This window comes from Micropterus dolomieu, linkage group LG21 (genome assembly GCF_021292245.1).
Source record: "Micropterus dolomieu isolate WLL.071019.BEF.003 ecotype Adirondacks linkage group LG21, ASM2129224v1, whole genome shotgun sequence".
Classification (NCBI taxonomy): Eukaryota; Metazoa; Chordata; class Actinopteri; order Centrarchiformes; family Centrarchidae; genus Micropterus; species Micropterus dolomieu.
In genome coordinates, this window is record NC_060170.1 from 17,012,496 (window position 1) to 17,025,753 (window position 13,258).

General features: G+C 42.0%; 1 protein-coding gene across 4 annotated transcripts in view; it reads right to left on the minus strand.

Annotated features, from left to right (window-relative positions):
- Window positions 1-13,258, minus strand: part of sema6a (sema domain, transmembrane domain (TM), and cytoplasmic domain, (semaphorin) 6A) — a 104,490-nt gene that overhangs the window by 21,097 nt on the left and 70,135 nt on the right. For all 4 annotated transcript variants that reach the window (XM_046034372.1, XM_046034370.1, XM_046034371.1 and 1 more), the window contains 6 exons: window positions 12,239-12,456; window positions 10,383-10,514; window positions 8,278-8,433; window positions 5,430-5,603; window positions 3,595-3,735; window positions 3,371-3,448 (listed from right to left, as the gene is read on the minus strand). In XM_046034372.1, the coding sequence (XP_045890328.1) occupies window positions 3,371-3,448; window positions 3,595-3,735; window positions 5,430-5,603; window positions 8,278-8,433; window positions 10,383-10,514; window positions 12,239-12,456 (899 nt within the window). The remainder of the gene's footprint in view (window positions 1-3,370; window positions 3,449-3,594; window positions 3,736-5,429; window positions 5,604-8,277; window positions 8,434-10,382; window positions 10,515-12,238; window positions 12,457-13,258) is intronic.

Consider the following 13,258-nt stretch of genomic DNA (forward strand, 5'->3'; position numbering starts at 1 on the left):
GGGGGGGGGGGGGGGGGGGGGGGGGGGGGGGGGGGGGGGGGGGGGTAGAGAGTTTTGGAGATGTTATTTTCTGATGCAATCTGCACTGAGACCTGTTTTCTTCCTGAAAGACCACCAAGCAGGCAGTAAGAAGATCTGTGAAACAGAGCGGACCAACTGTCAACCAGAATCACAGTCACGCATGGCAGCTTTTTACAGTCCTCCTCAGCTTCCCCCTTGCTACCCCTTCTCCTCCTGCCTGTCCACCCGCCTCTCATCTTCCTCACCCTCCACTGGTCACAATTATAGCATGAAGAAGAATGATTTTCCAAAACAGCATCATCCACCCACTATCTCCTGTTCAGTCGAAAGTGTGAACCTGTCAAGGACAAGTACAGGAGATCTTTGGAGGATTTCTCCTGTTCTATTTTCAAATCAGAAACAAAGTCAAAGTCACTACTTCATGTATATTTATATGTTGGAGATGATTGAAAACTGTCATACATTTCATATAATTCATCTTTTCCTCCAGTTTGACAGAACCTTAATTGTGATGGAGATAGTAAATTTTACCCACTTGATAACCAATTTCCCTTCAAAAGCAACAACAATAACAGGCATACAAACAATAACAGCGGCATCCTCTTTTCATATCTGGGGGTACATTTAATCTGCTTATCTAATTTGCTTATCATACACAGCCATAATCACAAAGCAGACACAGAGTTGCAAAATTAAACCCGCCTAAGCAGAAATGCCATCCAAGCACTCCTGGTATCTGCCCGACTTGGTCACTTCATCACTTGGTCCCACCCTGCCATGAAATGTTGTTTGGCTTCTTTGACAAGACCAAAACACTGGCAACCTTGTGGTCATGGTTTCCATGGCTGATAATAACATTATATACTGTGGCAAGATGAGGTTGAGATGAAGATTACAAGGTTTAAATCCGATTGGTCTCAAGATAAATTAAAAATGAGTAGTCACACTACAGATGCAGCGTCTGGGCCTTACTTGGCACATGTGAAAGTGAATGAACCATCGTGTGAACCCTCAGTTAAAGGGTTCAGGCCCCATAGCGACTACAGATTATAGCAACAGAAGTGCAGTGTGTTCGAATGTGACAGTACAGACGGTTCAACTCAGGGTTAAGATCCCACTGCTACTACATAATGCATATTTAAATCAGATTCAAACTGCACTGTACATAACTGGAGGCAGCTAAGGGCCACATTTCTATATTACCTTGCATCAGATGTGATTATTATGTGAGGTGTGTGGTTCCACAGAGGGGACTTGGTTGCAGAAATGCAGGTCAGACATAATAGCATTAATTATTCATATCAGAAGTGAATGGGTGATAGTGTACATAGTGTAAAGTAAGTATGCATAATGTTACCTCAAAGTCATTTTGATTCATGGCTTTGATATAAAAAAATACCTGCAATAAACTCAGACTTTAATAATCAGAGTTTCACCAGGTAAGACCCTGCCGCTGATCCAGAGAAGAGTCAGGGCCCGGCGGCTGTAACAATGGCTTAAATAATTAACAATCTGATCTGTTGTCAGTAAAAAAAACACTCATGTACCTAGTTTACATAATAACAACCATACAGAATCATATGCATGAACAGGGGGTGACTAGGGACCATATTGCAGCAGACCAGAGTGCAAGCTGTACATAGGCAGTAGGTATGAGAGGCATAACTCCACATGGGAAAGCTGGCACACAAGAGCTGAGGCCAGATGGAAGAAAAAAGGAGGGGAGGCATGCAAGAGAGAAAGAATATGTCAGAGGAGAGATAGAAAAAGAAAGATGGATAAAAATAGATACACCGACAGGGATGGACATGCGCAGGTAAGAAGACAGACAGGTTGCTGGTTAGGTAGACAAACAGACATTCAAGGAAACAGGATGAGATGGTGCTGCAACAGGATTTTTATTTTAATGAGGAAAGGAAGAAGTAAAAAAGGGAGACTAATGATAAAAAAGACAAGTCGCTTCTCTGCAGGGACCTGCTTGTAGAAAAACATTACATTTAACACTAAAATGCCTCTGACTCTCCCCTCCCTCGTTTCATCCCTCCTTCTGTCCAGCCTGGCAAATGCTTTAACCCTCCTCACTTAGAAATATTGTACAGTAAAGGAACGAGGTCATCTGCCCTCTTAATGCCTCTGTGTCAGCTCCTGCTCCAAAGTGGAAACTCAATCAGAACAGCTCACTGCAGCTTTACGGAATAATAAAAGGATGGGTTGTGTGTGGGGTTTTTTTGTGTGTGTGTGTGCCTTTGGTGTATTGCTATGCCAGACCAATAATTTTGCAGCAGGGGGATCAAATTCATTCATTGTCAAATAGCCACTGGAGCACTGGTCCTTTTGTTATGACTTCATCTGTAAAATGTTTTTTCCCACCACAAAACTCCATATGCTGTTTGTTCAGAAAGCATAATCTGGATCTGTGTCATAACTACAGCCACAAATTATAGTTACAGCGACCATCAGGCTTTCTCCAGTCTTGCGTACCCAACCCTGAGCCTGGGGCAAACAACACTTTCCTTCCACTCATCCTTCCAATAGCCCTTTCAGCTGGAAGAAATTGCACTTACATGCCATAAAATTAGAAAGATCACAGACACGACACCAGCCATGACAGAGAAGGTGGGATACTGTTTGGTAAAAGTTGCTTGGCAAACACATGTGTCTCAGGCATTTTAAAATCACCACCATCATGCACATTCCCAACTATTCTCTTGATGAAATCCTCAATGTTCCCAAACATAGTAACATAATTAAACAGTACTATAGGTAAATGTTGCTGCAAACAGTTTTAATAACTGCAATTTTTTTTCTTTTCTCTGTATCATACAGAGGATTGAACTAAATACTACGATACCCATAAGCCTCATACAAGTTGCCATGGGGGAGAAGCCAGTCAGGGGCACAAACCAGAGCAAAACTTTGCAGCAATTGGGAACAAAATGGTTGAAGTTGATCTAGAGTCTGAAAGTGAACTGATGAAAAAAGCCGAATGTAACTTCAGGTTTCTACAGAGTGTCATCTTTAGTTAAGCAGCACATGCAACTGAATATTGAGCTCAATGACTGGATGCTACAAACACAAAAGATCCTTTGGAGTCTTAATTGACTTGTCTCTTCACACTTAATATGTATACAGGCTTTTACCTTTGACTTCTAAATCAAAAAATCATTGGAGTTTCACACCAATCCAAGCCTTAAAAGTACTCCAATTGCCAGTCACCTAACGTTGGCTATACAGAAAATGAATGGGACACAGAATACGTGATTATCTCTTCTTACTTTGCTGATAGAAAACGTTTTGACTTGTCCATAAAAAAGCCTAGCGTGATTGTGTTTACTAACATGTCACTTACCTTGTGCTGCCAACCACCTGTCTGCAGGCTCCTTCGGACACCCAACCACAGTATGGGTCTCTGGAGGCTATACAAGACCTGGATGTGACACATACACACCATCAGCTCCTCATCATATTGTATACTGGAGTAGTAGTAGTATTTTAGGGATTCAAAACCATTTGCCGTTTTTTTTTTTTGATGAATGAATGAATGACGATTTCATGTGCAAGCAGCAGACTTACTTCTTGCATCTTCCATGTCTTTCGCAGCGAGACAGCGGCACTTTAACCACACAGGAGGTGAAGGCGACCCACAAAGTGTGACTCTTGCTGTCTATCTGCATGCCGATGATGCGCTTGTCCTCCACGCCATCTATACTGCACCTGGAGGAGAGAGAGAAGAAGACAGAGAACAGGGTAAAATACAGATTTTCCTGTCTTTCTTTCAACTATCTGGTTATTTAGGGACAAAGTCTTCAAAAACATTGGTGAGGAGAGATGTAATAAAATGAGCTTTAACCATTCATTTAAAGAGATAAAAAGGGGAAGATTAAGATGTGACAGAGAGACTAACTGTGAGGTCAGGGCAGAACAGAGATAATGATGGGCTCGAGAACATGGGGTCAGGAACAGAGTGGGAGATAAAGAGAGATAAAGCAAAGGGGTGATACAGATACAACAGATAAACAGACAGATGGGCACTGTGAGCAGTCAGCAATAACACTGCACTTAACTGTAAAACCCACAAACGTAACTCCCCCCCTCCCCCCTCCCACTCCACTATTCTTCCATCCCTGCTAGTCGTCTTTGTCTACTCGGCCCCACAGGAGCGCACTCTAATCCCTCTGGGCGTGTCAAGCTTTCTATCCCTTCTCTCCCTTCATTCCTCTCTCCATCCCGCCATACAACTCCTGGGATTTAATCTCCCCTTCGCAGTGCTCTGGTCCCGCATTAACGCTCTCAATTAGAGCTTAGAGTCCATCTACCCTGGGTAATGCACGACAATCGGGCCTGCGCTGATCCAGCCGGCCAGGCAGGGGAGCTTGCGGGCAAAGTCACTTACTGTACGCGACTAAAGCCAGATGGCTTCGCCCCAGCTGTAGAGACAGAGGAGAGGAGAGGAGAGAAGGGCAACAGGAGGGAGATACATGGAGGAGGCAAAAAGGAGACACAGCAAGGGAAAAGGAGAGAAGACAGGGCCTGCCCTTCATCCCCCCCATTCGGCTCGTCACATGGCCGCAGCGTGTTGGATAACAAACAGTGGTAACCTTGACAGCCCTCCTGTCAAGTCCTCGCTCTCCTTCCCTTCTTCTTCTCAGCTGTCTAACACAATAACATGTTCTCCGCTCCGCTTCTCTCCATCTCTCCTCTGTGGTCCTCTCCTCTGTTCTGTTTCTCTCTCCTCTGTGCCGCCATTCGTTCCCCCTCATCCATTACCCCTCGACTAAATATTTGCTTTGGCAGGGTCATACTGTGGCTGATTTTTCCTCATTCACTTCTACTCCAAATACACAACAAAGCTCAACCCGCTCACCCCACATTGCCCAGCTCGCATACGCTCGTGAACATGCTCACATCCATAAATGCACGTGTAATGTATTAGCAAGAGATCCCAGGCTGGCTCTGAAGACAAACACAGACCTCGGTGTGTGAGAGAGAGAGTGTGTGCGTGTGTTTCCTTTAATCAGCCAACGTTTTTGGAGGAGCTGGGCTCTGCTGCGGTTGGGAACCACAGCACTACGTTATCCAAGGCCTTAGGGTCTATGTCTTTAATTTAGTAGCTGCGATTGGGCAGAGTGTAACCTGATAAAACTCTTTTAAATGATAGAGTAGCCATCTGGCTGGCTGGCTTCACTATATAGCTTGGGTTGGGGGAACTGACTGGTACTTATGGAGCTGGTGGGTTAGTGGGTTGGCTGAGTCGGGAGATGGTTGGAAACATGCAAAATCACACACACACACTCTCTAATATACAAATATGCAGCAACTGACCGTTGTTTGTAGCAACTGTATCCATGTTTCTCTATTTCAATCCATCCCTCTCTCACACATACACATGTACACCCAGAGCTACATACTTGTCAGGGTTGTAGACGTTGAGCTCCTCCAGAAACAGGCTATCATTGAGGAAGCCATTGTTCATGTTGGCCAGGAACTTGAGGATGATGCCTTTCTCAGATCCCAGGAAGACCACTGTGTGGTTCTTATGGGGACCCGCCTCATTGTCCACCACGATGCGTGTCAGACGATACCTGGAATTAGGGGATACCAAGTAAAATAAATCAACCAATCAATCAGTCAATTCATTAGTCAGCTTGCCCACCAACAAGATCTAGTTTTTGCGCATTAGAAGAGCAACAGATGGCGATGAAGTACACCTCCAGGGATTCAATGTAAATGTTTTGAACTTTGTGCTCTATACAGTGCTCTTTCTACTGGAACACATCCAAAAACCTGTGATAAATTTGCATCGATGAAAAAAAGGCACTAGCAACTAGAAAGAAATTAAGAATCAAGGAAAATAAAATAAGTGAATGCAATTTCCCAAATAATAATTATATAATCAATCAATCAATTGATGTTCCTTCCATCATTCACGTGAATCAGGAACAGCAGGGGAGATTAAACAGCCTTAATTATCTTATTAATTGATTGTTATTTCATTAGAAACTCAGTCAGATTACCACAGGGCATGTCAGGTAGTTCCTAATAGAAAAACATTACACAAAAGTTGCCCGAGCAACACACAAGAGTTGCGAGCTCTGCTTTCTTTTCTAATTGACAGCTGCTGATCACACAGTTTGGCACCAGGTGGATGTGCATAAAAATCAATCTTCGTTTCATTATCTGTAAAAAAAAAATTTAAAAATAAAAATAAAAAAAAGCTTTCAAGTTAGCGAATTAGACAGCTGCCAGTCAGTGTGTTTTGGATCGGTGCCCTGTCGTGCTTGTGTGCTTCAGACATATTAAATAACAAGAACAGGTTTTAAGAAATACCTCTTATTGCTATTTATTTTTACCATCTGATTTCATTGCATCACAGATGCTGGTATCTATCTCTCAATTAGGTTCAGGTCCAAGAAACTCTTAAAGTTATCAAAAAGGTACATATCTGCACATCAGAGTGTGTTATGCAAATGCTTGTTTTCATGATTGAAGGAGATGGGGATTTAGAGATTAAAGATGAGAGTTTACCCGGAAATCTAGGAAGTCCACTTTAACCCACATTAATGGTTTACTGAGTGTTCTCCACTCGAAAATTGGTGAATATGTCCAGAATTGATTTTGGATGTGATGAATGTAAATTTAACCTTACTAGAAAGTAAGTGTGTGCTCCTATTCCATCTCCCCTTCTGTTTTCTTTAAATATCTCTTAAAATTCTCCGTGTCTGTGGCTTTATCCAATCAACAATAACAGCAATCTGGTCTAATGTGGTTTTGATCTATTCAAGCATAAAAGGAGCTCCAAGGACTGTGTCAATTGGATTTCATCTCAGCGAAATAATATAATCTCAAGGACTAAGACATTCACTGTCTTTCCTATTCAGGATAAAAAAAAATCTCAAGAGGGGGATTCTTCAGAGTGTCTCCCCCACCTATTTGATTCATTGTGCCCAGCCAGCTGAGGTCCCTGCCACAGCAAGTCTAAGGACAGAAAATCTTTTTCAAATTTGCAGCAAAAGCTCTTTCTTGGATATTGGGGTGTCCTTTTCAGGGTGTAACAAGGATCACACCCTATTACTGATTTTGTTTCCAGTTGACTTCAGCACAAGAATAGTATTCCACATCGCGACTGTGACAGATATTACAAAAGGCCTCACTCCTCTTCCTCCCCATATGCCTTCATGATGCTTTTTAAGCTTATATAATGCTTTTAACTACTGCCTCTGACTTGCATGCAAGGCTCTGCTCACTGTGGTGCCATTTCAAATCAAATAACATAGGCTGATTGCTGATTATGTAAAGACAGAAACACTGTGATATCCATAATATGGTTGTATGGTATAGTGCACTAATGAACAGAAAGAGTTGTAGGGATAACCTTGATGAAAGCTGGTCATATTCTGACTAAGCCAGCGCAGTATGTAGGTCAGACCTCAACAAAATAGCAACAAGATATGATATGATGCAAATAATTCGTAAAACCTATGACAAATTCTTTATGTAGCTTATCTTTAAAGTGATGTTACCACCACTGAGACTTGTCAAGGGTCTGGCAAGCACTCCTAACCTTAAAGCTCGAGCAGCTGCAATTCAGAACCAGGTTCAAATTATAAACTAGATTTTTTACTTTTTATCTAATGCTCTGTCAGCTACTTTTGCCTTGCCAAAGGGATGGCGGTGTGCAGTCGTATTCCCCCAGTGCCTGGCTGAAATGTCTGTGTGTAGTGTAGCTAAAAGCCAGACAGACCTTTATGATCAAAAAGCATCAGCCACAGTGCACTGGCTTTTGGGAAATGGGCTCAACTCCAGAAACACAGGAGAAAAGCCAACCACAGAATATAAAAAAAACTCTTTGAAATATCCTCAGAGGATTTAAACAAGCAAGTATGCGACAAAGACTAAACATAACTAGAATCATCTTCCTAATAAGTGTAAATATGAAATTTCTTTTTGCATGAAGACGTCTAATCTAACCAACACATTTAAGCATAAAGACAAACATCACTGAGAATTTAAATAGTTTACTCTGTCTTCATCACATCACTATGCATTCACTCTGGGAGGGAGATAGTATAGTGTCAAGTAGCGTATCAGTGTTTCCTCTACTACAGCAAAAATAGGTCAGCTGCTGGTTTGTGGTGGAGTACTACTGAGTTTTAATGAGCCTGACTCTCAGAGCAGCACTTCACGTAATTATTGTTCTGGGCTGAAGAGGCCAATGGATCTCTGATAACGATTGCCTTTGGAGTGTGTAATCCTTACCGGACCATGGTCTTGAGGAACCAGGGCCTGTTAGCAATGGAGGGCACGGCCTCGTCCATCAGAGGATGCATCTTGATGAAGTTGAGTGTGTCGTCGGGGAACTCATTGGATACCTTGTACCTCTCCATGGATGGAGTGCCGGCACAGTTGCCAGGCCTGCAAATGGAGAGGAGGAAGAGGAGGACAATGAGGAGGAGGGATGATGGGAGGGGGGAAAATGGTGAGTAGAAGGAGGAAAAGCACAAAAGAAAAAACACAGCATTGAGTGTAGGGGGAATGAGCAATTTTTCAGGCCAGGCTTCCATTAGAAAACATAAAGTTCTACTTCCGTAAAATCAATGAGAGTGCAACCTTAAATTACTGAACTCTCACTCCATTAGGTTTTGGTCAGATCAGAGGACACAAGATGTCTTTTTTTCTCTGGACTTGGGGCAAAGCGCTGAGACATTCTATCAATCTGATACTTTTACAGGGAGTTGGTGAGCTGCTTGTAAAAGAGAAGCTGCTTTTGATAGCATATCCCCTTTGCAGGCATCTCACCTGTGAGAGCTTGTAAAACCATTTTACTGCTTGGTCTTTGATACCCTGCCCCACCACATAATCCACACCAGGTCCTAGAAATATTAGCCAGCTGGCCACTGAATGTCTGACAGTGTCAACATGTAAGGGCAAAACCTAAAAAATAGATATGAGTGTACTCAAGAGAAATGTACATACATCTTCTTTTGAAAATGTTCCTTCCAATTTTAAATAAAAGTAGAATAGAGGGGACCCAATAATGAAGAAAAATCCTTAAACTAATCTGTGCATTCCTAACTCCATCTATATCATGTGTATTCAGGGAAAGAATTTCAAAGAAACATGTAGTGTGAGTATATTTGAAAACTTTGCCTGGTCTTAATTACAGAAAAAAAATCCCCTAGACAGACGAGTTAAGTCAACTGCTGCTAATGTAAAAAAACCTGTAAATTGATAATGTTATATTAAGTGCCAGCATTTACAGAACCTTTTTTCACTGTAAAAAAGAAAGGCAGTAACAGCGAGTCCTCTAACATTTTCTTTGTTATAGCTACATTTATGTCAGTGGACATACGGAGGGCAGAACGCAAACAGACATCTCTTAATTTGAAAACCTGTAAATGATTCAGTATGAGAGTCTAACACATGGAGGAACAGTCTGCTGCAGGGCCAGACCTATGTGGCATTGTTACAACTCTCCGTCTGTTTGCCTGCAGATAGACGGTGTGAAAGCACCAGACTATGGTAATGAAATCCATCACTGTATATCTGATCTTTGCAACGTCTGACCTTGTTGAGCATGAACACGTGAGTATATACTAATTGAGGAAACTCACACATATACACTCATTCACACAAAATGTAGAGATGAATGCTCAGAGAGTACAGTATGGGCTCTCTGTTGGTGAGGAACCGCCTCCTCAGCCTTGTGGGAACACACACACACACACACATACACACACCCATACACACAGGGTACCAATAATTATCGTGGCCCAGATCTTTGTAGTAAATCTGCTTTTTTCTAGAGGATAGGAGAGCAGCTCTTGGCGCACTAATTAGCAAGCAATAGATGGGAGATTGATCAGGCTGGTGCATTTGTGGAATTAGCCAGCCATCTGTAAAATGATCTCATGGTTCATTTATTGTTATGATACTGAATACTTTTTTGATGCAGCTGCGTGTGGGGGAGTGGTGAGGTAATGGCTTAGAAAAGAGGTGGCATGTGTGCATACAGTAAGTGGCTGTGACGCAATGTGACATAGGATGTGTAATCCTTCATTAAAGAACAAGTAGGGATGTATTGAAAAATGGTGCAATATAAGTTAAAAATGTAGTGATATTAAGACATGATTCAACAAGTCTTGTGCATTGATCAGGGGGCCTAGTGTGTGTGTGTGTGTGTGAGAGAGAGAGAGAGAGAGAGAGAGAGAGAGAGAGAGAAAGAGACAGGAGTGAGAAGAAAGGAATTGAAGAGAGAGACTGTGTGACTGAATGTACGGAACAGGCCCAGGAACACAGCCAACAAGATGTGTGTGTGTGTGTGTGTGTGTGTGTGTGCTGTGGTTAATTAACTGCTGTTGTACCTTGGCTTGGGAACCTTCTCTTCAGGAAAAGGCGTCCAGGTGGAGTCTGGGGATTTCTGCTCTTTGAAACGCCCTGTGAACGTGTTGGCCACCTCCGCCATGTCATAGGCACACACCGCAGAGCCTGGAATACTGCCATGACACACACACACACAAAAACCCACATGAACAATTCTCTCGACTGAACATATCAAAGAAACACCTTGCCAAGTCTGGACTATCACCAGGAGACATAAAAATGGATTTACAATCCCCTTTCAGAGAGGTTAAATCCCTCGAGAATGGCTCATTTTAGCTGTTGCATGTTTACACTGGGTGATACAGTCAGGTTTACCATGTTGTTAAGTCTTTGCCATATTAGAAAAGTAAGAGGTGTCAAGTTCTGAAGTTATGACAAACACTGCAATTTTCTCTATTTCCTTTACTACAATTGATTAATTGTTCTAATTCTAGTAACACTTAATTTTATTTCTCCATTGATTACAGTGTCATTGCGATTATATCAGTTCATAGTGTTACTACATATACGGTAGGTCTATTACAGTGCCTGTGCCTGCCCACCCTCATGAGGACACACATTCCCTAACCCTTCCCTCCGAGACTGGGTTTCCCCAAAAGCCTTGAGGCAACAAAGTTCATCACAAGTCCACTGTTGGGCAAGAATTATGAACAACAGATTATCTTATTATTGCCATTCATTTAAGGGGAAAAACACCCATCTTGTGATAGCAGCGGAGCCACTGGCTTCTTTCTGTCTGTGTGGAATCAATGCATAGCAGATTGCTGAGTCACTTTTCTGTTTTTCGTGCATCTGCTCTCATAAATTAGACTTGAAAATAGGAATTGTTTCTTCTTTATCAGTCTTTCTTTAAAAGAGAAATCTCTCTCAGCTGGCTGAATTTTCTGGCTGTTGCATCATGGATTAAACTCATGAAGACATTGGGGAGACAGCATACACAAGGGCAGTATTATAGAGCGCAAGGTCAGAGAGCTGTTTTTTCTTGGCTTAGCTACTAAATTACTGTAATTACTGTCTGTATTGGATATGTACAGAAGGTTATACAGTCATATGTCTGTCTATATCGGGCTTCTAACAAGGCAGAAAGATGGTGAACAAGCTAGCCAGTTAGCAAGTGATTGGACCAGGCAGCAACCCAGTCAGACATCCAGACAGACAATTAAACGACACAAACCCTGAGAACTGCCTATAGTCTGAATGTGCGCCTAATTTCACCCCCTAACTATGAAATGGAATATTAATGCCAGGATCAGAACTGGCTGTTATAGACATTTTGAGAGGCACTGCTTCGTTGGTTTTTAATGTCCATTAACCATGCTCAATTGCATTGTCACAAGCAATTGTCTTATCTGCTAAAAAGCAGCCATAAAATGGAAAATTACAATATGTGCGAGCTATCAGCCAAGCTCTATGGCTTTGTGGTAATTTTCAATTTAGATAACAACTCTCCCTGCCTATGAATATGAAAGTAGTTCTGAATATGAATTGTAAAAAGGATAATAAGATTAAACACCTGCACGTCAAAAGGGCAACAAAACTGTTTTGACAGAAGATGTAAATGTTGACCCAGTAGTCTCAGGAATTACATGTCGCCAAGAGGCACAGCAGGGGCACACGCAACTAAAGGTCAGGCTGTCATAATTTGATAAATTGAGGGTATTTTTAAAAGCACTTCAAACTGAGAAAGATCATCGGGTTAATAAATGGAAAGTGCAAAACAGTTGTTGACACACGTGAAATTATTTGAGACACTGTTGCTACCATCAAACCTCTTAATGTTCGGTACACGTGTGTTGATTTTTCAGTGACGTTTTTAGTGTCCTGCTCTTCAGGGTACCTGTTGTAAGGTGTGGAGAAGGTTGCCATCACTACGTCCCTTCCATTGACATGGATGACATCTGTCACAGCCTGCAGGATGTTGAAGTAGAAGTGGGAGTCACCAGGGATGGAGCAATTCAGGCGAGACTTGAGAAATGAGGTCCACTGCTTCTCCAGGACACGGGGCGAGCCACCTCGGTCATTCTTACAAACCCTGGCCACTCGAGGAAACACCACCTGACCATGACACACACAGTTGTAAGGTTACATTTGAATAGCTCACATATTGGTCACTTACGTCACATGTCACATCCGTGTCTGTGGCTGAAGAGTATCCACTGATTTAGCATTGCACTTCCATAACACCGGTGGGCAGGATGGAACGATATCGATGCAGCAGAACCAGAGATGCCAACTTTCTTATTCCAAGCATTCTTCTTCCTTGTAAAAACTTAGATTACATTACATTATCCAAAATGCATCTTGAAAGCCGGCAGGCCGGTTGGGTTTCAGGTGTGTTATGCTAGTAGTGGCTAATAAGCCTTAAGCTGCCAGCCTCAAGCAGAAATAAGGAACAGAGGTCTGGTGAACTCACCTCTTACTAACTTCACACCCCCAGATATTTTTTGTTTTCAAACCTGTAGTCTTCAGAGCCAAGTGATACTGACTCAAGCAACATCACTTGAGGTACTTTATCATATTTCGCTTACACTTACAAGAAATCTCAAGATAATGTAGGGTTACACTTTATTTGGATAGTCTGCCTACAGATAGTTAATAGAGTGCATTAGTTGAAATTCTAGAATTCAACAGTTTGACAAATAAAAGCTTTTGGTTAAGTTTAGGCACAAAAAACATCTTGATTAGGGTATGTTCATGAATTGTCACATGTAAGCTTGATAATCTGTTAAACATCTACACAGTGTAACAGTTGAAATGTTACAAATACTCTATAAACTAACTGTGACGGCGTTATATGATCTTCATCAGCAGATTTCCCAGTTGTGCATGCTGCTTAAAAGCTAAAATTTTAACAAGA